The sequence below is a fragment of the Dasypus novemcinctus genome, chromosome 2 (genome assembly GCF_030445035.2).
Source record: "Dasypus novemcinctus isolate mDasNov1 chromosome 2, mDasNov1.1.hap2, whole genome shotgun sequence".
NCBI classification, from domain to species: Eukaryota; Metazoa; Chordata; class Mammalia; order Cingulata; family Dasypodidae; genus Dasypus; species Dasypus novemcinctus.
In genome coordinates this window covers 21,037,363-21,062,334 of record NC_080674.1, presented here as the reverse complement: position 1 = coordinate 21,062,334, position 24,972 = coordinate 21,037,363, and the positions used below count along the sequence as shown (strand labels likewise).

Below are 24,972 nucleotides of genomic sequence, written 5' to 3'. Positions count from 1 at the left end.
ATATAATCATGTGATTTTTTTCCTTCAATCTGTTTATATGGTGTATTACGTTGATTGATTTTCTTATGTTGAACCATCCTTGCATACCTGGGATGAATCCCACTTGGTCGTGGTGTATAATTCGTTTAATGTGTTGTTGAATACGATTAGCAAGTATTTTGTTAAGTATTTTTGCGTCTAGGTTCATTAGAGAAATTGGTCTGTAATTTTCCTTTCTTGTGATGTCTTTGTTTGGCTTTGGTACTAGGGTAATGTTGGCATCATAGAAGGAGTTGGGTAATGTTCTTTCTGTTTCGATGGTTTGGAATAGTTTCAGCAGGATTGGTGTCAGTTCTTTCCGGAATGTTTTATAGAATTCACCTGTGAAGCCATCTGGCCCTGGGCTCTTCTTAGTTGGGAGATTTTTAATAACTGATTCTATCTCTCTGCTTGTGATTGGTTTGTTAAGATCATCAATTTCTTCTTTTGTCAATATGGGCTGTTTATGTGTTTCTAGGAATTTGTCCATTTCCTCTAGATTGTCATTTTTGTTGGAATATAGTTTTTCAAAATATCTTCTTATGATAGTCTTTATTTCTGTGGGGTCAGTGGTGATATCGCCTTTCTCATTTTTTATTTTGTGTATTTGCATCTTCTCTCTTTTTTTCTTTGTTAGTGTTGCTAAAGGTTTGTCAATTTTGTTAATCTTCTCAAAAAACCAGCTCTTGGTCTTGTTTATCTGTTCAAGTGCTTTCTTATTTTCTATTTCATTTAGTTCTGCTCTTATCTTTGTTATTTCCTTCCTTCTTCTTCCTGTTGGGTTACTTTGTTGTTGTTTTTCTAATTCCTTCAAATGTGCAGTTAGTTCTTCAATTTTTGCTCTTTCTTCTTTTTTGATATATGAATTTATGGCTATAAACTTCCCTCTCAGTACTGCTTTTGCTGCATCCCATAAATTTTGGTATGTTGTGTTATCATTATCATTTGTTTCAAGGTAGTCATTGATTTCTTTTGAGATTTCCTCTTTGACCCACTGTTTTTCTAAGAGTGTGTTGTTTAATTTCCAAATCGTGGTGTGAAATCTGGGCTTCTTTCCCTTGCAAATCTCCAGCTTGACTCCACTGTGGTCAGAGATAATGTTTTGTATGATTTCAATCTTTCTGAATTCGTTCAGCCTTTCTTTGTGGCCTAGCATATGATCTATCTTGGAGAATGATCCATGTGCGCTTGAGAAAAATGTATATCCTGCTGTGTTTGGGTGTAGCGATCTATATATGTCTATTAGATCGAGCTCCTCTAATATACTATTCAGATGTTTTGTTTCTTTGGTGATTCTCTTTTGAGATGTTCTGTCCAGAGTTGATAGTGGTGTATTAAAATCCCCCACTATAATTGTAGATGTATCTATTCTTTCACTTAGTTTTTCCAGCGTTTGCCTGACGTATTTAGAGGCACCCTTGTTAGGGGCATAGATATTTATGATTGTTCGATCTTCTTGACAGATTTTCCCTTTGACTAAAATGTAGTATCCTTCTTTGTCTCTCACAATTGTTTCACATTTAAAGTCTATTTTGTCTGATATTAATATAGCTACTCCTGCCTTTTTTTGGTTATTGTTAGCTTGAATGATTGTTTTCCAGCCTTTCACTTTCAATCTCCATGCGTCTCTGGGTCTAAGATGTGTCTCTTGTAGACAGCATATGGATGGGTCATATTTCCTTATCCAGTGTCCCAGTCTGAATCTTTTGATAGGTGAGTTTAATCCATTGACATTCAGTGTTATTACTATCAAGGAATTATTTGTGTTAGCCATATTTTGATTGGATTTGTGTTTGTCATATTTTGTTTGTATATTTTTTTTTGTCTTTTTTGTTGTTGTTGTTGGTCTTATACTCTCCTCCAACTTTGCCTTTCCTGTTTTTTCCTTTCTTCCTGCAGAACTCCCTTTAGAATTTCTTGAAGGGGAGGTTTCTTGTTGGTATACTCTTTCAGTTTCTGTTTGTCTGCGAATATTTTGAACTCTCCATCATGTTTGAATGCTAGTTTAGCTGGATAGAGTATTCTTGGTTGGAAATTTTTTTCCTTTAGTACCTTGACTATATCATACCACTGTCTTCTTGCCTCCATGGTTTCAGAAGAGAAATCAGCACTTAGTCTAATTGAGCTTCCCTTGTATGTGATGGTTTTCTTTTCTCTTGCTGCTTTTAGGATTTTCTCTTTGTCTTGAGCATTGGATAATTTGACAAGTATATGTCTTGGGGTGGGCCTGTTGGGGTTTATGACTTGTGGAGTGCGCTGTGCTTCTTGGATATGTACATCTGTCTCTTTCAGTAGATTTGGGAAGTTTTCAGCCATTATTTCCTGCAACACTCTTTCTGACCCCTTTCCCTTCTCTTCACCTTCTGGAATGCCTATAATACGTATGTTTGAGCGTTTTGCATTGTCATTCAGGTCCCTAAATCCTAATTGGATTTTTTCTATCTTCTTATTGACCCCTTCTACTATCTGTTTGATTTCTGATGTACTGTCTTCCACATCACTAATTCTCTGCTCTGTCTCTTCTAGTCTGCTGATATTTGCTGCAAGTGTATTTTTGATTTCTTGAACTGTGGTGTTCATTCCCATCATATCTGTTATGTTTTTGCGTATGTCTGCAATTTCCCCTCCAAGTGATGTCTTCATGTTGTTAACCTCTTTCATTACTGCATCAAATTTGTCGGTGATAAATGTTCTGAGATCTTTCATTGCTTGTGCCAAGTTTTGCTCCCCTTCGTGATTATTGGTTTGTTGATTGGATTCAGCCATGTTTTCCTGATTATTGGTTTGGTTCGTAGATTTTTGTTGCTTTCTGGTCATCTCTTTATTTTGACGAATTTAATCAGTTCCTTAGCTTCTTTGTCTGCTCTTGGAGGTTAATTAGTTGTTATTTTTGCACAGGTGTTATATCTTCTCTTTGTCACTTTTTTCTTCTTATTCTAGTTACTTGTTGTTGGTTAAGTTCACTTTAGAGGAAAGTATTAGTGTTGGGGAAAGGCAATTGTGTAAGCAAGGGAAAAGTGTAAAGTTGTATTGGTGATGTATGTTAATAAAGCAGGAATATGAGATCTGGAAGGATGGAGGTTAGATTCATGTAGATTGTATAGAGTTATAGCTGTAGGTAGAGTACCTTTTATGAAGTTGATGACTGAATTTGGGAGGAATATGGTATGAACTACACAGCTATTGTTTTCATGAGAGAGGGAAAAAGAAAAGAAAGGTAATAGTTTCAAGAGTGGATAATAGACAGAAAACAGAACAAAGGTATTAGAAATTAAGAGTTAGACACTTTGTGGATCGAAGTGGTTCGAAGAAGGTGGGGGGTGGAATATAGGAGAGACAGTAGATGATAGTGGATATCAAGATGCAGGGGAAGGGGGATAGTGTAGGTAGCCTAAATCAGTTCACACAGAAATGAGGCAGTGGAGGATGGGAAAACCCAGCAAATGTGAGGTGTTCCCTGTAGCACCTATTGTATACTTGAATTAAAGTAAAAATAAGTGGAAGATGAGGGACAAGAGGGAAAGAGAAAACCGAAAAAAAAAAAACAAAAACAAAAAAACAAAAAAAACAAACTAATTATAATAAAGAAAAAAGAAAGGCAAGAAGAAAGGAAGAAAGAAAAAGAGGATGGGCAAACGGTGGGGAACGGATAGGGAGAAGAGAGATACAGGTACACACGTGTCACAATTGCAACACTATCTAAAACAACAACTTCCCCCCGCTTTGCCCTAAAACCCCCCCGTCTGTCTGCCCAAATGGGTCTGCAAGCACCTCCCTTCCCACAAACCCCCAATAGGCCGCCCAGGGCCCACGAACTCCCCAGTACTGCAGATGCTAAAAAAAAAAAAAAAAAAAAAAAAAAAAAAATTAAGTAAAATTTGAAAAAAAAAAAAAAAAACAAAAAACAAACAAACAAACAAACAAACAAAAAAAAAAACAGAAACCCCTCCGCAGGCCCGGCTCCGCCCGCCGCGGAGGCTTGGACCGGCTCTGCCCGGCTCCTCACGCCGCCTTGGCCTGGCCTGGCTCCGCCCAGCTCCGCTCGCTACAGCGGCCCAGCTGGCTCCGGCGTCCACCTCCCGCCACCGCGGCCTGGACCGGCCCTGCCCGGCTCCGTACCCGCCGCGGCCTGACCCGGGCCCGCCCGGCTCCAAACGCTACCGCGGCCCGCAGCCGGGGCCTGCACCGGCCCCGCCCGGCTCCAAGCACTACCGCGGCCCGCAGCCGGGCCTGCACCGGCCCCGCCCGGCTCCAAGCGCTACCGCGGCCCGCAGCCGGGGCCTGCACCGGCCCCGCCCGGCTCCAAGCGCTACCACGGCCCGCAGCCGGGGCCTGCACCGGCCCCGCCCAGCTCCAAGCGCTACCGCGGCCCTGCACTGGCCCCGCCCGGCTCCAAGCGCTACCGCGGCCCGCAGCCGGGGCCTGCACCGGCCCCGCCCGGCTCCAAGCGCTACCGCGGCCCTGCACCGGCCCCGCCCGGCTCCAAGCGCTACCGCGGCCCGCAGCCGGGGCCTGCACCGGCCCCGCCCGGCTCCAAGCGCTACCGCGGCCCTGCACCGGCCCCGCCCGGCTCCAAGCGCTACCGCGGCCCGCAGCCGGGGCCTGCACCGGCCCCGCCCGGCTCCAAGCGCTACCGCGGCCCTGCCCATGTGGCCTTCTTTACTGCCCTCAGGACCCACATGTCTTCCCCAAATTTCTGCATGCTCACTACATACATACATAAAAATATGTACTGTTAAATTGTTATTATTTTTAGCTAAATAAGTTCATACTTTCCATATTATTCCACATCATTTTCTCAATTAACAATACATTATGAGTTTTATTCAGAACTAGTGTTAATAGCTATATTTTAATGATAATTTGTAATTTATAGAACACCCCAATCTTGTTATACCTTTAAATTTTTTATTTGCCTCTGAAAAAATTCTAAAATAATCATTCCTATATTGATATCCTATATACAGTGTTCCCCCCCTCCTCCCCCCCCCCCCCCACCCAGGATCCTACATGATCTTAGTTTGTCTTGTTCCTTACTAGTTGTGTTTTTTCAATTTCTTTCTTGTCCTTTGGGCTTTTTAACTTTGAAACACCAGAGGCTTCAGTGCTCAATTTTTCTTTTCTCTTCTATGCTCATTCCATTGGTGATCGCACCCAGTGTCATATTTCTTACTACTACCTTTGTGCTAATGTCTCTCAAGTTCACAAAGCCAACCAAATTTCTTTTTTAAACTCATGACTGAATATATAAGTGCCTCCTCTACATCGTCAGAGCTATCTCCAATAGAAACTCACATTTGGCATCTCCATAATTTAATTCATGATTTTCCTTTCCAAACTTCCTATACCTGGGTCCTTCTACTATCCATTAATGCCAGTTTTATCATTTTAGTACTGCTGTCCAGACACCTATATTCATGTTTGACATCTCTTATCTTTTATACCATATCCACTTTCTAAATATATTCATGATCAGACCACATCTTAACATTCTCATTATTACCTCCCTAGTTCATGCCACCATTATCTATTGTCTGGTTACTACAGTAGCATTCTATCAAGGATCCTTGACTTCATTTTTTTCCACCTATATCCTGTTCTCAATATTTAAGCCAGAGTGATCCTTTTGAGATGCAAATCAGGTTTTGATACTCCACTATTCAAAACTATACAATGTCTCCCCATCTCATAAGATGGTCCTCCATAATGTCACTTCCAGTTTCTTCTCTCATCTCTTCTAGTACTTCTTTCCTCCTTACCCATTCTGCTCTAGTCCCACTGGCATTTCTCACTGTCTCTTGAACCTTGGTTCCTATCCTGATCTTGTTACTCTCCCTATTCACTCTGAATACAGTGCTTTTCATGAGAGGTGCCTTACCAGCTAGGGTAGATTCCTCTCCTTTAAAGGCTCATGTAAATAGATTGAGCCCACCCAGAAGTTCAGGATATATGTTCTGTATCAAGGTTCCTTAAGCTCAGTCACAACTGTAAAGTCCCTTTTGCCCTGTTAGAAAATGTATTCATAGTTTTTAGGAATTCGGATATAATTGGGTGGTTCCTAGTGGGGAAGGACAGACTAATGTGTCAAGCCCTCAGCATTTTTGCAACTATCTGTGAATCGTGTCTTTCAAGCAGTGAAGCTTGGTTGTCACTGTGGGCCCTAAGGGGAGGGGGAGAGAGAAATAAAATAGATGGAAAAGGTGGTAATTGGGGGGCAGTGGAAGTGTTCTGCATGATTCTGCAATGATGGATACAGGCTATGTTAAATTTCACCAAAAATTTATAAAAGTGTAGGGTCTAAAATGTAAACCATAATGTAAACTATTGACCATGATTTACAGCTAGTTTTAATATTTGTACATCAGTTGTAGCAAATGTAACATCTATATGTTAAAAGATCATTGTTGGGGAAGGCAGAAAGAGGGGAGGATGTTGAGTATATGAAAGTCCCCTATAATCTTTATGTGACTTTACTATGACCTAAAACTTCTTTGAAGACATAATGAAAAGAAAAAAAGATAAGGCACTGAGGAAGATATGGAAGAGATTGCCTTGCCATTGTACATACAGAATAACACCTATTACAGTGATGAAAGACAAAATGTCAAAAAATTGTTTCTATATAATACTTTTCATTTTAATGCCCCAATTATTTTACTTTAATTTCTCTAAAAAAGTGTGTATTTTATTTCTAACATTTAAACCTATCTTTACTATTTCATTTTCCTATTGATTGAATTTGGCGATATATTAGGCTTCTTTTCTGAAGAAGTTTTGGATCACAGAGGAGTTCAACTATGGCAGGGGAGGAGCATTCATGTGGGTATCATTGATGGGGGATACATGGGAGGGAGTACACCTGGGCATGCATATAGGGTGTATAGATATGTTTAGATGTTCATTGGGTTTTGACACAGTGGGTAGAGATTCACATGACAACTGTGGGAGTGCTGAGTTCCCATCCTGGGGAAGTCTTTCACATCCCCCAATGGAAGAGCAACATCCCCCAAGTGCAAGGGCAATGGCCAGTGAAGAAGGATGGTCCAATGATGGGCCCTTGGTACTGATGACTATGGATATGAGCCTGTTGCACTTGAAATTTCAACTTGGCCTAGGGTTGCAGGGTCCTGAAGAGCTACCTTCTGAAACTCTCCATGTTGCTCAAATTTGGTCACTCTCTAACCCAAACTCAGCATACAAATGTATTACCTTCCCCTCAGCAAGGGACTTGATTCCTGGGGATGAGCCTCCCTGTTGCTGAGGGATTACTACCAAGCACCAGCTGGTGATGCAACTAGAAAAAGACCTTGAATAAGAGGGGTACATGGTAAAGACAAATGAGTTTATGTGGCTAAGAGACTTCAAAATGAGTCAGGAGGTCATCAGAGATGTAATGCTTATGCACTTCTCAGCAGGATCTCAGAGACAGTCAAAGTAGATCCACTCTAGGTAGTGGTGCTTCTAAGGGCTACAGAGACACACAGATCCTACGATCATGGCAGATGGCTCTGGAGTTCAGTGCCTTGCCAGTGGGCCCTATATTTGGACTTTGTGCTCCTTAGTGTGATGGAGTTGGACTCAGATGTGACTTTTCTTCACATGCCTCCTCTGTCCTTTTATTGAAACTGTGGTTGGTGCTGGGGTTGGTGCATGCCCAGGAAACTTGAATCTCTGGGATGTCCATGTGTCAGCTGGGCCCTGAGCCCCAGTGGTATTGTAACACCTACTCTCCAGTTTGTCGCAATTACCCAGGTCACTTGCTAGGTAGGTGAGGATGGACGACCCCCAAACCAAGGCACTGAGAGAGTCTACAGCTATGGGCATGAAAGGCCCATCTACCAGATGTGTGGGATGGAAACCCTCTTTCAACTGAAAGGTGGAGTGGGCATCACAATCCAGGGTCCTCAGGATGGAGGAATAATACATGGATTAGAGTGGATTTACAGGTATTCTACTATAGAATTATTGTGATTCCAGTGATGGAAGAAATTATATCATAGATGTGGAGACAGTGACCATGGGAGTTGCTGAAGGCCAGGAGAAGGAAAAGGAGGTGTAATATGGGGGCACTTTCAGGACTTGGAGTTGTCCTGAATGGTATTGCAGGGACAGATGCAGGACATTATGTATCCTGCCATAACTCACTGAATGGACTGGGGGAGAGTGTAAACTACATTGTAAACTAAAATCCATGCTGTGAAGCACTCCAAATGTGTTGATCAAATGCAATGAATGTACTTGTAGTACTTTGATATGGTTATCAATTTCAAAAATAGATATTGGATTATGTTTGTAATCTGACCTGTATCTGTGCATGATTGAGTTATGATTAGGGCATTGAGTCTCCACCCCTTGGTGGGAGGGGACTCACAGATAAAAGGCATGGCAAAGGACAGAGTTGAGGGTTTTCTGATGTTGGAGTTTGCTGCTGAAGTCTTAAGCTAGAGCCCCAGGGAAAGAGAAAGCTGTTTGCCTGATAGTCTACATCTGATCTTGTGTAGAGAGGCAAAGCCTAGAGAATCTCATAGTCTACAGCTGACCTGGTGGAGAAAACAGAGGAGCTGAGCCCAGAGGAACCCAGAAAGCCTGAACCCTCACAGATGTCAGCAGCCATCTTGCTCTAATACATGGAAATAGACTTTGGTGAGGGAAGTAACTTATGCTTTATGGCCTGGTAACTGAAGCTCCTACCCCAAATACATACCTTTTATAACACCCAGCAGATTTCTGATATTTTGCATCAGCACCCCTTTGGCTGAATAATATAGTACCACACTAATGAAAGAAGTTATTGATGTGGGAAAAGCAGGGATTTTAGGGAGTGGGGTATATGGGAACCTCCTATATGTTTTAATGTAACACTTTGTGTGATCTATGTATCTTTTAAAAATAAATAAAAAATATCTTTTTAAAAAGATATAATTATATTTGGGGGTCCATTATTTAATATTGCACAGTCTCTGCAGCACCCCCAACCACCTCTGGTATTACTTTCTTTTCTCTGATTTCTCTGTCTACTTTTTAAGCATAGCTGTTGCCAGTTTTTACCATGTTATGTGGTATAGCCATTATTTGCTTTGCTTATTGTCTGCTTCTCCTCAATGGAAAAAATATAGACTCTGCCAGGGAAGAGTTCTCTACTTTCTTGTTCTAACACTTAGTAAACTGGCACATGATGAGTGCACCAAAATATATTTGATGAATTAAACAGATACCTTAAAGAAAGGGTTCTTAACCAGGGGTCCATGGACCCCCAAGAGGTCTGTGGATATATTTCAGGGGGTCCATGAACGTGAACTGAAAATTCAAAAAAGACATTCTTGTGGAGATGTGTTGGTACTGGTGTGATAGATTTATTAAATAATACACAGTTTAGTGTGGACTTAGTAAGGCGTCCATAGATTTCACCTGACTAACAAAGTCCATGGAATAAAAAAGGTTAAGAACCCCTGCCTTAAAACAATTTCCATATCAGACAATAATCTTACACTTCAATAAATATTGTCAAAAAATTTTTCCAAAGGCTGAAACAATTCATGCTTCTATCATTCTCCTTCCTTTTCCCTTCCAAAAAAATCATTGTTTTTGTTATTTGACATAAAGGGCTGAAATGAATAACAGTGACAGAATTTTAAATGGGAATAGACTCACAACTCATTTGAACATAAGGGAAATGGATTGGTATAGTATTTTCCTGAAAATGTAGTAAGGTTTTGCAGACTCTGAAATTGTATTTTCTTTAAAACTAGCTCCCAGAAGGTGATGGTTTGAAGCTATACATAACCCAGAAACACATGTTCTTAAGTATAATACTTTCCTGTGGGCCTGACCCTATTGTAAGTAGGACCTTTATATGAGATTACTTCAGTTAAGGTGTGACTCAGCCCAATCAAGATGGGTCCTAATCCTCTTACTAGAGACCTTGATAAGTGGAATGAAATTCAGATAGAGAGAAAGCCCCCAGAAGTAAGAAACTAAAAATCAATGGAATGGGGAAGGAAAGGGGGAGATCAGGAGACACTGCCATATGCCTAGCCATGTGACTAGCTAATGACTAAGGATCACCAGCAGCCAGCTCCAGAATGCCACATCTTGGGGAAGAAAATATCAGTTTGATGACACCTTGGTTTGGACTTTTTCTATGCCTCAAACTGTGAACAAATAAATTCCCCCCCTTTTTTTTTAACTCAACCTATTTCATGGTATTTGCTTGAGCGGTCTAACAAAGTAAAACAGATTTGGTACCAGAGAAAGGGGGGCTACTGTTACAAATACCAAAATGTAGAAATGACTTTGGAATTGGATAATGGATAGAGACTGGAAGAATTGTGAAGTGCTTTATGGAAAAGGCCTAGATTGCTTTGAAAAGACTGCTGGTAGAAATATGGATGCTAAAGTTACTTCCAATGAGGAAATGATGAATGTGTTATTGGAATCTGGAGGAAAGATAAACCTTGTGTTCATGTGATAAGAACTCAGCAATATTGAGTTCTGATGTTGGATAGAAGGCAGAACATGAAAGTGATGAACAAGGATATTTAATGGGGGAGATTACATAGCTAAATATGGAAAGGGCGGAATCATCAAATTTGAGGACTGGGCCAAAACGTACCCTCAAAGGAAGAGTGGGTTCACCCATATGGGTGAATAGGGCTGGTCCACCCCTGTGCTTGGAGGGGACAGGCATTCTGCCCATTTTTCAGGAAGAATTCTACACTCAATGCTTAGAGATGGTATGGGCTATGCCCCTTCATTCAAGGAGAGCCTGGCTCCCACCCCCAGTGTTCTCAGAGGATGGAGCCTTAACCCTAGTGTTTAGAAGTGATAGGGCTGCTGCTTCATCAGCCAGAGGACAACCCATCATTCCATAGATAACTCTCAGATCTTGCTCATTTGGGAATTGTTTGGGACCTATGACCCCTGTTTAACCTCAAACTTCTCCCTATTGGAATGGGAATATTTATCCTATGCCTGTCCTTCCTTTGGATATTGGAATCTTGTTCTCTAGATTTCACAGGTCCACAGACAAAGAGGGGATTTGTGTCCCAAGACAGACCACATCCATAAACCCTTTTGATGAGATTTTTACATAGTGTGGTTTCTGAAAGGACTTCAGGCTTTTGGGATCTTGTGATGGAATGCATAAATTCTGCAAGTAGAAAGAATATGTCTTTTCAGGGTCAAACAGGTGGATTATGGTGGTTCAAAATTGTATGTGCCCTAGAATAACATGTTCTTAAACTTGTGAGTAGACATTTTGATGAGGTTACTTCAGTTAAGGTGTGGCCCAGCAGAGTCAGTATGTATCTTAATCCTGATTGGAGCCTTTAATTAGCAGAATGAAATTCAAATACAGGTAGCTAAAGCTTCAGGTAGCAAGAAACTGAGCATCAATTGAACCTGCAACCGAAAGGAGAAACCCGAAATACTGTTCTTTACCTTGCTGTGTTACCAGTTAAGAGCCAAGGTTCACCAGTAGCCAACCCCCGAATGCCACAGTCTTTGAGAAAAAAGCATTGCATTGATGATACCTTGATGTGGACTTTTCCCCAGCCCTTGGGGAAAATCAGGAATGGATAAATTTCCATGATTTAACCTGACTCATTTCTTAGTGTTTGCTTGAGCAGCCTAGGAAACTAAAACAATGAGCCATCTCTTTCTCCACTAGATCCTGACTGGGACATATAAGAAGAAAGATAAATTTTGATAGAGGTGAATGACACTTTTATGTCCTATATAGGTCATTCTAATTTAAATCAGTTAGCCACTTTTTAAGACTTTCCAGCAATTAGCAGTGGAATACTGACTCTTTTATTACCCATACATTTTGCACAACTGAATGAAACATTGTAAAGTAGAACCAATATTATGACAACTTTAAAACTTTTGGGAGATTTTGCAGGTTTTTTTTTTTCATCTTGAATATTATAACCCTTTAATTCCTTAATCTGGAACTCAGAGGATATAAAATTCAAAACGGATTTTGTTTTCTGCTCCTTTTCTCTTCCTCCTGCACATGTTTTCTCCTCCAAAAGGATAAACAAAAATCAATAAAAGCTAAAACCTAAAATTCAAATGCAAGAGCCCTTTGTACTCTGCAGCTTCCAGTTAAAAACACGTATAACTTAGGTATTATTCAGTATACTCCAGATAAACACATCTAATTCTGAGATTTTTATTATAAGAATCAACTCATGTAGCTATGAGAGTTAGAAATTCTGAATTTCATAAGACAGACAACAAGCTGGAAAATCCAGCTTAGGTGATACTCAAGTCTGGCAAAGTCATATTCCCCAGGGGAAGCAGACTGACTGGAAAAAATTATTCTTTCTGAAATCATCAGTTCTGGCTTTTAAGAACTCCAGCTGATTGTGTGAAGAGACTGCTCAGGGAAATCTCTTTTGTTGCTTGTAGATACAGCCAGACATAGATGCATTCACCTGACTATAGGTGCAAATCCATCTACAAAATACACTCACAGTAACAATCAGGCTGATGTTTGCTTGACCAAACAGCTAGAACTATAACCTAGACAAATTGATATGCAATTAGTCATCACACCTTACTTACTTCCTTACTTCCAATTTTATAATCTTTGCACTTACATTTTTCCTTATGAATGTGTTTTTTTTGTGGTTTAATGTAATGTTTTGACACTGCTTTTTAATATGATTTTTTCCATATTATTGATGTTCAATTCAAAATTATGGCAAAATTTAAAATGGCCTGCATCCATTATTGCAAGATCATGCAGAACAATCCTAATTCCCTAAAAATGCCCTCTTCCATCTGTTCAAAACCTATAACAGTGTATGCTCCAAAACGTAAACCATAATGCAAACCATTCACCATGGTTAGTAGCAATGCTTCAATATTTGTACATCAATTATAAAAAATGTACCATCCACATGTAAATGTTATTAATAGGGGAGAGGAGAAAGGGGGGAGGATATTGGGTATATGGGAATCCCCTATATTCTCTATGTGACTTTTCTGTAAGCTAAAGTTTCATTGAAGATAAAATGAAAAAAAAAAAGTCACTGGGACCTTATACAGAAGAAAATAGCACTGTACATACACGAGTTACCTTCTTAAAGCCTCCTTGTTGCTCAAATGTAGGCTCTCTCCAAGCCAGATTCAGCATATAAATGCACTACCTTCACACACCCTTTTGCCCTCCTTCACACTCCCCCACCCCCCTAGCATGGGACATGCCTTAAATCTTTCATCCATCCATGTGCCAGTTGAGCCCTGAATCTCAGCAGAGTTGCAAAACTTACTTCCAGTTCACCGGACTCACCCAAGGCAACTAACAATGAGGTGATGATGGACAACACCCATCCCAAGGAACAGAGAGTGTCCGCAGCTACAAGCAAGATAATTCCATCCATTTGACACATGGGATTTAAGGCCCCTCTCAATAGAAATAAAGTGGACATCCCCATCCCAACATCCTCAAGATTGGGGAATCTTGTGATTTAACAATGGACTAAAGTATACTTATTATCGACTTACTATTGTTCTAGCAATGGAAGAATTTTATCATTGATACAAAGGCTGTGGCCACCAAAGGTTCTGAGGGGAGAGAGAAGGGAGAAATGGAGTAATTTTTGGGACATTTGAATTGTCCTGATGACATTGCAATGTGGAATACAGGCCATTATGTATTTTGTCATAACCTACAAAATTGTACAGGACAGAGTGTAAACTGTAATATAAACCTATGGTTCTTAACAAGGTGTCAATGAGATTGAATTTAAATTCAAAAATCATTATTCTTGTGGGGACCTGTTGGTGCAGGTGTGATAGTTTTATTAAATAATACACAGTATAGTGTGGACTTGGTAAGGGGTCCATGGTTTTTACCTGACTGGCAAAGGGTCCATGGAACAAAAATAGTTAATAAACCTGATGCAAGCTATGGTCCATGGTTAGTAGAAATGCTTCAACATGTGTTCATCAATTTTAACAAATGTACAACACTAATGAAGGATGTTGTTAATGTGGAAATGTGTGGGAGGTGGAAGGAGTTGGGAATACAAGGAATCCCCTATATACGTAATCAAAAGCTCTTTTAAAAGTAAAAAAATAATAACTAAAAAATTATGGTTAATGAATTGATTTTATCACAAAGAAATTGAGGAATGTTTTTAAAATTTTTTATCTTGACTACTTTTTAAAATAGTTCAATTGACTTTTCTTATTTCTGCTTATAGTTTAATTAAGAAAATATTTTGAAATAGACAGATGCAAAATAAGTTTAAATGACAAGCATTCCTTGTGATTTTTACATTTCTCTACATCATAACACTTGTATTTTTGCAAGAGGTATTGGAGATGATAATAATGAAATTACTACTTAATTTTGCTTCCTTTTTTTTTGAATTCCGCTGGAATATTGTAAATATAGATTTTTAAAATAAAATATTTCTAAATTTTGTAGTCCAAAATATCACAATTTTAATTCAGTGACTTATCTTTTTAACATAGCTTGAAGTACTAACTAAAAACAACTTTCTAAATTACTTGCTCTGCCCTAACCTTAACCTTCTAAAGTTATTCTTCTCTAATGGATAGAATCTTATCTTAGTGAGGAACTCTGCGTAAGAGTGAAAGCTATAAATTAGTAGGTCTTTTTGCTATTATGGTTTAGGGCAAACAGTTTTCTAGGGTAAAATCATGTGAGTCACATTAGCTTTTTATATTCCATCAGAAACTCCTTAAAAATAAAGAAGAGACAATTTATTGAAACCAAGTCAGGAAAGTGTTCATTTTGCTTTACTTAGCTAACTAGGTTTTCTTTTCTTTCTTCACCCTTCTCTTTGCTGTCCTCTAAAGAAAAATTAATTAACCCTGCATTGTTACATGATCAGACACATAAGAATTTTCTCTTCATATGCTTTTGGGCAAAAGAAGATCTGTCTTTCAGCAAGAAAATATCACCTACTTTGCAAAATCCCATTTCCCTAAAAGTAAATTCCCAAAACTGCATTATATTAAGACCTTGGCACTGCTCTCTTAGTGGTATTTCTAAACTGCCTACTATAAAAGGTATTTTGTGTATGGCTAAAGTCAACTTCCTCTTCTGAACATTTTCACAGATTTCAGTGTACAAAAATGGTGAGCATCTGTCTATCTGTATTACCTGATTATCTGCATCTAAGAGCTTTCTCTCCATTTCTCAAGATTTCTACCAATCTACTGACGCAATTATTGCTCTTTCTACTAATTCATTCAGTCAGCCACCATTAGATGTCTAACAAAACCCAATGTGCTCCTCTAGGGTCTTATAGCCTATCTAATAAATAAAACAAAATAACTCGTTTTTCTCTGAGACTCCATCTTTTTTGCAGAGTGTATGTTGAGAACAGAATAGAATATTTGAGAAATAGATGTAGTAGAGAAGAGGGAATCTTGTGAGGGGATGACCTTATTATGTTACAAGTGGTTATTTCCTTCTCATGTAAACTATTGTTAGGGATTGAATCATGTCCTCCACAAAGAACAATCCCCAGTCTGGTAGATGTGAAATCATTAGTAAATGGAATCTCCAAAGAACCAACTAAGATGAGGACAAAGTGAATCAGGGTGAGCCCAATGCCTTGAGTTCAGACTTCTGACCTATAAAACTATGAGACATACATCCTGTTGTTGAGCCAACTAATCTGGGGTGTGTTTTTAGAGCAACCCTGGCAAACTAAGACAGCTATTAATCAATTGACTAAATGCTGCAGTGAAGGTTTATTATTATTATGATTACTGTTAATTTGAAAACTGATTGTTTTAAGATTCACCTGGGCCAGCTGAGAAATGATCGTCATCTTATTTAAAAACTCCAAATACATATTATCGACTTGGATATTATCCAAAACAATTATATTATTTTAAAGTAACTCTTACCAATATTGTCTACCAATGTAAATATTGCTGAATTATAATTCATTGTACATATTTTAAAAATCCGTATTAAAATAATGTGCATCTTTTGAAATCTTTATGCTAATTAGTTTATTAATTACACAAACTTTATGACTCTGGAGCCAGTTCAAGTCATAGCATCTTAACCCTTGAAATTACTGGTATTTTTCCTGAGTCTGAATTAGATTAATCAGAATCTATATAAAGTGTAAAGTGTATAATTTAATATAATAGATGATTTAGATTGTCAACTTTATTCTTCTCTTACAAACTTCTTTTACTAGACCACATATATAATCCATATAGTTTAAAAATATAATTAGTGAAAGGTGAAAGATTTATATGATCTGAAGAGAAACCAGTTGGTAGTAATATTTTGACAATGATCTTGCATAGTCTGTAGCAAATATTTCACACCAATGCAAAGAGTTGGTGGAGGGGTGACGTATGAGATCCCTGTGTGATGTTATGTATGATTATTTTGTAAGTTCGCAATCTTTACTATGTACTTATTGTTTATGTGTGTTCATGTGTGAATGATATACTTCAATAAAAAACTAAAACAAACAAAAAATATATGTATAAATAGTGCCTGTAATATAAACTCTTAATCCATGATTAAATTATATTAAATTAACTTAACTAAAATTATAGAAAAGATACCCAAACATATCTTGAAGAGTCAATTGTCACCATTGTTACCCCTTTTTGAAATTAGTTGTTAGAAGGCATGACAACTTTTCCCCTAAGAATTTTTAGTTAGCTATACTAACTTGGATTTATAATTACATATAACAGTATAGTAACTATCATACTATCTCACTTCTTGTCAGCTGAATAACAAGTGTTTTCAAGAAATGGTTTTAAAAACACATCTTCCATGAATTTGTTGCTTTACTTTGTTATGAATTAATGTAAACCTGGAGAATATGACATAGGCTACTCTATGGATATGTGGATTGCTTCATCGACGCAATATCTACTCTTCTAAGAAATAAAGTAATATGTCTAGACACGTAGAGAAATAATTGCATTTTCATGCATGCATATACCTTTCTAAACTCAATTCCTTCTGCATTCTTCTTTTAGCATTCAGTTTATTAATAAAGTATAAATCCTTGAAAGATATACTCTCCAAACTGTGCTGATGCAATTTAGTCCTTTTTATAAAAGCTCCAAATAAACATATATTTTACAGTGATTTAATTTTTCGAAACTTGTTAAGTGATTCCCATCAGAATTTTGTCCCTGTTGGATGTTATGTGTTTTCAAGATAGAATTAAAGTGATCTCTGTTGTACTATCATTTATGTTTGTGTTCATTTTCCCATCAAACTGTCCTTTTATTATGTTTTATTGTCTTTTTATATATTTTATCTTTTTCAAATATATCCTAGCATTCAGAAACGTTAAAATAAACCTTAGAAATGTCCACTTTACTATGAAAGAAAACTGAAATACAGTGTGACAAAGGTTTGAATGTTTCAGTGTTTCCAAGTGTCAGAAATGAGTATAAGGTGAGTAGTTGAGGTTATGTGACTAAAAAGGTTTCATGTGAAGGATATCTGTTCAGATCTATTGGGAAAAACAATTTCTCAAATATGTGATTTGACTTCAGGAAATATCCTTGTATTCCTAACTAGAAATAAAGCAGTGGCTCCCATGGAAGTGTTTAATGGAATTGTGATGTTATAAAGCTATAGTAGAATCTTAAATACATATTATACATGGTTTAAAAGTATGTACTGGTTTTTTTTTAATGTAATTACTTTTAAAGAAGCTTTAGATTACACAAATGGTATATAAAAAATGTATGGGATTCCCATATGCCCCAGTCCCTCTCCCTTCCACACTTTCCCACATTAACGACATCCTTCTTTAGTGTGGTTCATTTGTTACGACTGATGTACTCATCTTAAGGCATTGCTTCTAACCATGGACTACAGTTTATATTATAGTTTACACTTTGTCCTGCACAATTTTGTGTTATGACCAGATGTACAATGGCCTGTATTCGTCACTACAATGTCATGGAGGACAAATCCAATGTCCCTAAAATGCCTCCATATTACACCTACTCTTCCCTCTCCCATTCCTCAGAACACCAGGTGGCCATTGACTTTACATCAATGATAAAAGTTCTTCCCTTGCTAGAATAATAATAAGTCTATAGTAGGATAATTATAAGTCTATAGTAGAATAATATGTCTACTTTAGTCCATTGTTCATTCCCCAATCTAGAGGATTTGGGAATGGTGATGCCCACTCTGCTTCTAAGGGGCTTGGATCCCATGGGGCAGATGGATGGAGCTATCTTGCTTGCCATCAGACACTCTCTATTTCTTGGGATGGTTGTTGCCTATCATCATCTCCTTGTTAGTTGTTACTAGTTTTTAAATCACAAAAAGAGTTCTTTATAATTACCTTAATATATTTCTGGTCTTACTTGAAGGATTCTTTACTGAGTTAATGTTTGTAATATCTATTAAAAGTATATTTAATCTTTTTAATTTTAATAAGTGAGAATTTATTACTGTATTTACATTCATAAAAATAAAGTCCACTTATTGGTTAAATAAATCACTACTATTTAAAATGTGATTTAAGTGTATATATGTACTTAAATTAGGAGGTACTGAGGATGGAACCCAGGGTCCCCATATATGGGAAACAAGCACAAAAGCACTTGAGCTTAATCTGCTCTCCTGAGTTAAATATTAATGATGTTTAAAGACATATTTTTTTCAAATTCTAATTCCAAACAATTATACAAAAAAGTATGTTCCTTTTCCAAATTAAAAATTAATACCTCTGTAACAAATATGCCCCCTTATTTATAGAAATTGTAATAGTTAAAATCTATATTTTTCTTACCATATTTCTGTTTCTAAACTTAAGCCTGAAGTAGTAGGTGAGATAAAATTCATGACAAAAAATTCCCACAAGTATAGAAGGCAATAGTAATCGACTGGGGATTTACTTCCCCAACTATGTTATAGGTAATAAAATACTTATTTTATAGAATTACAACAATGGTTATTGTTTTTCTTTTGATGAGCATGGTTTCTCTTAAATCAATAACTGGATCTCTTATACAATGTCAATAAAAATAATTCATATTAAAATGACGTAGAAAAAGACTGCAGAAATATTAATGATTGTAATAAGGCACAGGGTACAGTGGAAAAAAGAAAATTCTTAATTGTCAAAGTTAGTATTAAATTTTATATGTGGAATTTTCAGAGAACATTTTGTGAGCTTGGAATATAATTGCATGCTAATTTATGCTATGTCTATTTTACAGCTGCACTCCAATTCTGACAAAGGTGATGGGTCTGTCAAGTACATCCTTACTGGAGAAGGTGCTGGGACTATATTTATCATTGATGATACCACAGGGGACATCCATTCAACAAAAAGCCTGGACAGAGAGCAGAAGACCCACTATGTACTCCATGCTCAGGCTATTGACAGACGGACAAACAAGCCTCTTGAACCTGAATCTGAGTTTATCATCAAAGTACAAGATATCAATGACAATGCCCCTAAATTCACAGATGGACCATACATCGTTACTGTGCCTGAAATGTCAGATATGGGTAAGAAAAATTATTTTTATATCTGGGCATTTAATGTATTTTTGGAAATCCAAAAATCATCTTGAAGACTTCTTCAAATGTTTTCTTTATGGAGAACTATCAAAATATTTTAAGGTTTCCTGTGACATAAAAGTATTAAAGAATAATGGGTGTAGCTATTATATTTATTAAAATTAATTTCAGTGCATCTCAGCGTAGGTAATGGCTTGATCTCAAAAATAAAGTCGTAAGTTACAGAATACCTGCAATTCTTGTTTAATTGACATAGTTATTTGACCATATAAATTCTTCATATATATTGTTCAGAACATAAAATACATTCAAACTAACAATTTACATAATATTGTCTTTTAAGACATGTCTTTCAAGCTTGCAGATTATGACTAATAGCGTTAATGGTAGAACTAATAACTACAATAATCAATAAAAATGTTCACATATTGCTAAGTATTTTACATACCTTATTTATTTAAATATTTATAAGCACCATATGAAGTATTATTAATATTGTTTTAAAAATGAAAATGGGAGGATTGCATCCAGCATCCATGTGGAATCTGAGCCTCCTCTTGACTTAGAGGTGCAATGGACACAACCAATCCAATGTCCACATAGAAGAGGTGGCATTGGATTGGGAAAAGTGGACATGGTGGACGATGGGTATGGGGAAAGGCAGGAAGAGATGAGAGGTGGAGGCGTCTTTGGGACATGGAGCTGCCCTGGATGGTGCTTCAGAGGTAATCACCGGACATTGTAAATCCTCACAGGGCCCACTGGATGGAATGGAGGAGAGTATGGGCCATGATGTGGACCATTGTCTATGAGGTGCAGAGATGCCCAAAGATGTACTTACCAAATCCAATGGATGTGTCATGATGATGTGAACGAGTGTTGTTGGGGGGGGAGAGGGGGGGTGGGGGGGTGGGGTTGAATGGGACCTCACATATATATTTTTAATGTAATATTATTACAAAGTCAATAAAAAAAAAGACAAAAAAAAAAGGAAAAAAAAATGGCAAATATGGCATAATATTAAGTAACATTGCCAAATTCCCACATGAAGGGCATCACCGAGGAGTGATTGACTCCAGATTTATCTGAATGCAAAGCCTAGCATCAGGTTCCCCCGTTGCTCTAATAATTTGTTTTTTCCCAACAATCACAGTTTTCTGTGGCCTAGCTATTATTATTATTATTTAAATCTCATGTGATAAATTTCCTAAATGTAAGTAAAAGGAAGTGCATTTTTATATATGTATATATGAATAATATATATTACATCCTTTGTGGAATTCTCCAAACTAGGATTTAGAATATTTATTTTTTGAGTTATGATTTTATATATGTGAAGTTTACTACTGTGTGTGTGTGTGTGTATATATGTACACAGAATATTTGTTTATAAAGAGAGATTGAGAGAGCAAGAGAAGAGACTGAGAGAAGGAGAGCAAGCATTATTTTAAATTAAGGTTATTAAAGTCACTTTGTGTATTTGGATATATATGTGATTGCTTACAGAAAATAGTCGTTTTTCTCTTAACAACTCTAGCCTATTTTACTACTCTTGAGATAGATATGTGGCTCCTGCAGCTACTGGGGCAGCAGATTGGAAAGGGAAACCAGAGTCTCCTTGGTCAGGGTCTAAGAGGAGAAAGTAAATGTCAAACTGGTTCTCTCTGAAGCAGAATGGAGCACAGGACCAGGAGAGGCTCGGTTTCCTGGGACTTCAAGGAGCGGAAGGGGAACTGAAGGGCTCAGAATCATTAACCCAGAGGCTGAGAGTTTGGGGAAAACTTGAGAGTAAAAGATTCCTTCCTCCTGCCTTGACAGGAGACTGATGGTCATCTACTAAGGGGCCCCTTCTGTTTTACACATGCAAAGAGCTTTGACTTCTTTGCTCAGGACAGTGCCACTGGTAAACTACTATCAGAAGCTTGATAAGAGTCCCAAAGAGCACAAAGGGAAACAATGGTGACCAAAAGAACAAAGCACCAGAGAGAGATAGAGCAGTTATTACTGATAAAGACTACACACTGCAAAGTATAAGAACTCTGGAGTTTTGAGGACACCACACATAATGAAATTTGCTGTAACCCAAAACCATGTGCCTGTGTGTGTTTACAAATAAGTAAACAATAACAAAGAAATCAATATATGAAGGAAAGGCATAAATGGTTACTGATTAGACCAAAAATCTAAAATACCAGATTGTAAGTATTAACTAAAAATCACACAGAGCAAAAATACAAAAACAAGGTGGAACTTGTAGAAAAAGAGATTAGAGACTGAGAGAATATGTTCAGTCGCCTGGTCCTGTGAAGAAAAAAGAACAGATGGGAGAGAGGAACAGCAGTCTTTTTTTTCTTGAGGTCAAGAAAACTCTGAATTTATGGTTTTAATAGACTTTCTGGGTTCCAGGAAGGTTTAATGCAGTAAGAAATAAATAGGTAAATTCTGGCAAAGTTCCTAAAGCCCAAGGGTAAAGAGAAAATTTCACAAACTTTCAGAATGTTTTGTTTACTTGAAATGAAAGAAAACAAATCTATTGGCTTTAGTTTATCACTTGGAACACTGAATCTAGTAGACAATTGAATACTACTTACAGATTACAGATAAACGTTCTAAAACCCCAAATCCTTTGTTTAGCCAAAATATAGTACATATGTCAGGATGAAAGAAATATTTGGAGAAGAATCCAGAAAATATATCATCCTCCTATCTTATTTAGAAAATATTTGAGAAAACTATTGAAATAGCAGGCATCTGAAATGAACCAGGACAGAGCTCTAAATATCAGGAAAAATGACAAGGAGAGGAAACAATCAGGATGAACCCTGAAATGTGCATATGTGTATGTAAACATACAGCTAAATCTAAGTGAGTAGGTAGAGGATGCCAGAGGTTTCTGTACATTCTAAGAATCAAGAAGTATAAGGGAATTGCTGTATCAAGGTGGACGTTTACATACTTGGGAACACGTCAAAGCATCTCAAAGTCCTCCTCTAGGGCTTGGGAATGAGGGGAGGAATGGGAAACTGCTACTTTTCTCCAGTTCTCTTACTGATATGAGTAGGGTTGAGGGGTACAACTTCAACATATGAAAGTGTTAGAGAAAAAGGACAGTATAGTGTGTGCCTTACATCTCCATGTGACTGGAATTCTAAGAAAGATTCTATTGAAAGAGTAATCTGATGTCCAAGACTAGACTTTGTAAGTATGTGTTATGTGTATGTTTGTGTGTGTTCATATATCTATGGACTCATTATTAAGAAAACAGATACATACAAATCATCATAATAGCATATAATGCATATTTGTAATATGAACACATGTAAGATATTGTGAATGTTAGTAGAGGGAGAAACTCACTCTGTATTATATGCTTACAATATGGGTGTTATTTGCCTAAAGTTTCTTATTTTATAAATAAAAGCTAATAGTGTAGAGTAGTTGTCTGCACAGAAAGCATATTTTTTAAAATGAATTTTATGAGGAAACCACACATATTAATTTAGACATTATCTGGGTAGTTTTTTCACTACAATGGCAGAGTTAAGTATTTGCAATGGAGACCAAATGACCCACAAAGCCTAAAAGATTTATTATGTGGCCCTTTACAGAAAAAGTTTGCCAACACAGTTGTAGAATATTTCAGGGGATGAGGCCAGTTAAGAGAATAGTGTTATAGTCCTGGTAGAGGACTACATATCTGCCGAATGCATATGTATTCTCAAAAGCATGGAAATGAGGGGAGCGGATGTTGCTGAAGTGGTTGAATACCTGCTTCCCATGTACGAGATCCTGGGTTTGATCCTCAGTACCTCTGAAAAACAAAACAAAACAAACAAACGAAAAAGCCAATTCTCTTTGGGGAGTGGATGTAACACAGTGGTTGAGTGACTATTTCCCAGGTACAAGGTCCTGGGTTTAATCCCTGATACTTCCTAAAAAAAAGGCATGAAAACTATTTCAAAATAGTAGGGATCAATCGTTCTCCCTTTAGGTAGACACTCCTAGTTCCCTCTACCCAATATCCAATCTCTCATGTTGTCTTACTGATAAAAATGAGAAAAATCAGCTTGTCAGGGTGACACCGTACAGATTTAATATATTCAATGCTCCCCATCTCCTTTCATATAGTGTTGGCCATAGTCTGAGTTTTCTGTGATTGCCAAAACTAAATGCCACTAATTATGTAGCTTAAAACAATAGAAATATATTGCCCGACACTTCTGGAAGGTAGAAGTTCAAAATCAAGGTATTGGCAGGGTCAGCCTCCCTTGAAACCTACAGGGAAAATCGTTTCTTGTCTATTCCTAACTTCTGGTGCTTTATGGGCGACCTTGGCCTTCCTTGAGTTGCAGCTGCTGCACGTCACTGTCTGTTTCTGTTATCCTGTAGCCTGCTCCCTTCTGTCTTGTCTGTCTCTTCTTCCTCTGAGGACAACAGTCATATTGGATTAAGAGACCAGTATAATCTAAACTTCACTTATTTTCTCTGCAATTACTCTTTCCAATAAGATCAAATTCTGAGGTACTGTGGATTAGGATGGCAATATATCTTTATGGGGGTTACAATTCAACCCATAACATGATGTGACCCTGTAAGATGTAAGAGGAAGCCAGTGGTGTGAAGTTTCTAGGAAAGATACTGTTTTCTGGACAGAAAAATAAAAATGCAGCAGGCACACATTTCGCCATTACCATAACCCCTTCTTGTTGCCTACAATGCAGATGCAATGTATGAAAATGCAGCAGTCATATGCAATCCTAAGGAGAGATGTTGTTTGCTAAGTGAGATGGAACAGAAATAGAAGAGGCATGCAAGAAGATGCCACCACATAGCCTAAGCTGGTGCTTGAGCCTTGGACTGCCGGTGCCCAGGCCTTTCTTTATGTCAGAAAATAAATCACTTTCTAGTTTAAGCCTCTTAAGCTAGGCTCCAGGTTCCTGTAGCTACATCGAATCCTAATTGGTGTGTGAACAAATTTGAAGATTTTAAAGTTTGGCCCTTGTAACCAAGAATGGAACGTAATACTGAGTCCAAAAGGACCATGGACAGTCTCAGCGTCAGATAGGAACAGTGATGTCATGTTCCAGTAAGAGGTTGCTTTGGGGATGATAATATGAAATCATCATTCCTTTTTCCTTCTACAACATACTTGTGATGCCAGGCATTTTGCTAAGGCAGCAAATATGCTTTCTGCCTGAGGATTAGCAAACAGCTGATTTCCTATCTCTAATTCTTGCTCACAGTCAACTGGGGAATTAATTGTATCTTTACATGATCTGATGCGTATAAAAGTATATTTGACATTTTGAATGTACACTTTGAGTTCTGCAGAAAATGTAAAATAAATTGTCACAAAACAACCAGCTAGTTTTGTCAAGGTCTGGGATCACAGGGAGCCACAGCCATTGTGACTGGGATAAAGAAAA

General features: G+C 37.7%; 1 protein-coding gene across 5 annotated transcripts in view; it reads left to right on the top strand.

Annotated features, from left to right (window-relative positions):
* CDH18 (cadherin 18) overlaps positions 1-24,972 on the top strand; it is a 1,139,369-nt gene that overhangs the window by 839,438 nt on the left and 274,959 nt on the right. For all 5 annotated transcript variants that reach the window (XM_058307287.2, XM_058307289.1, XM_058307283.2 and 2 more), the window contains one exon: positions 19,240-19,534. In XM_058307287.2, the coding sequence (XP_058163270.1) occupies positions 19,240-19,534 (295 nt within the window). The remainder of the gene's footprint in view (positions 1-19,239; positions 19,535-24,972) is intronic.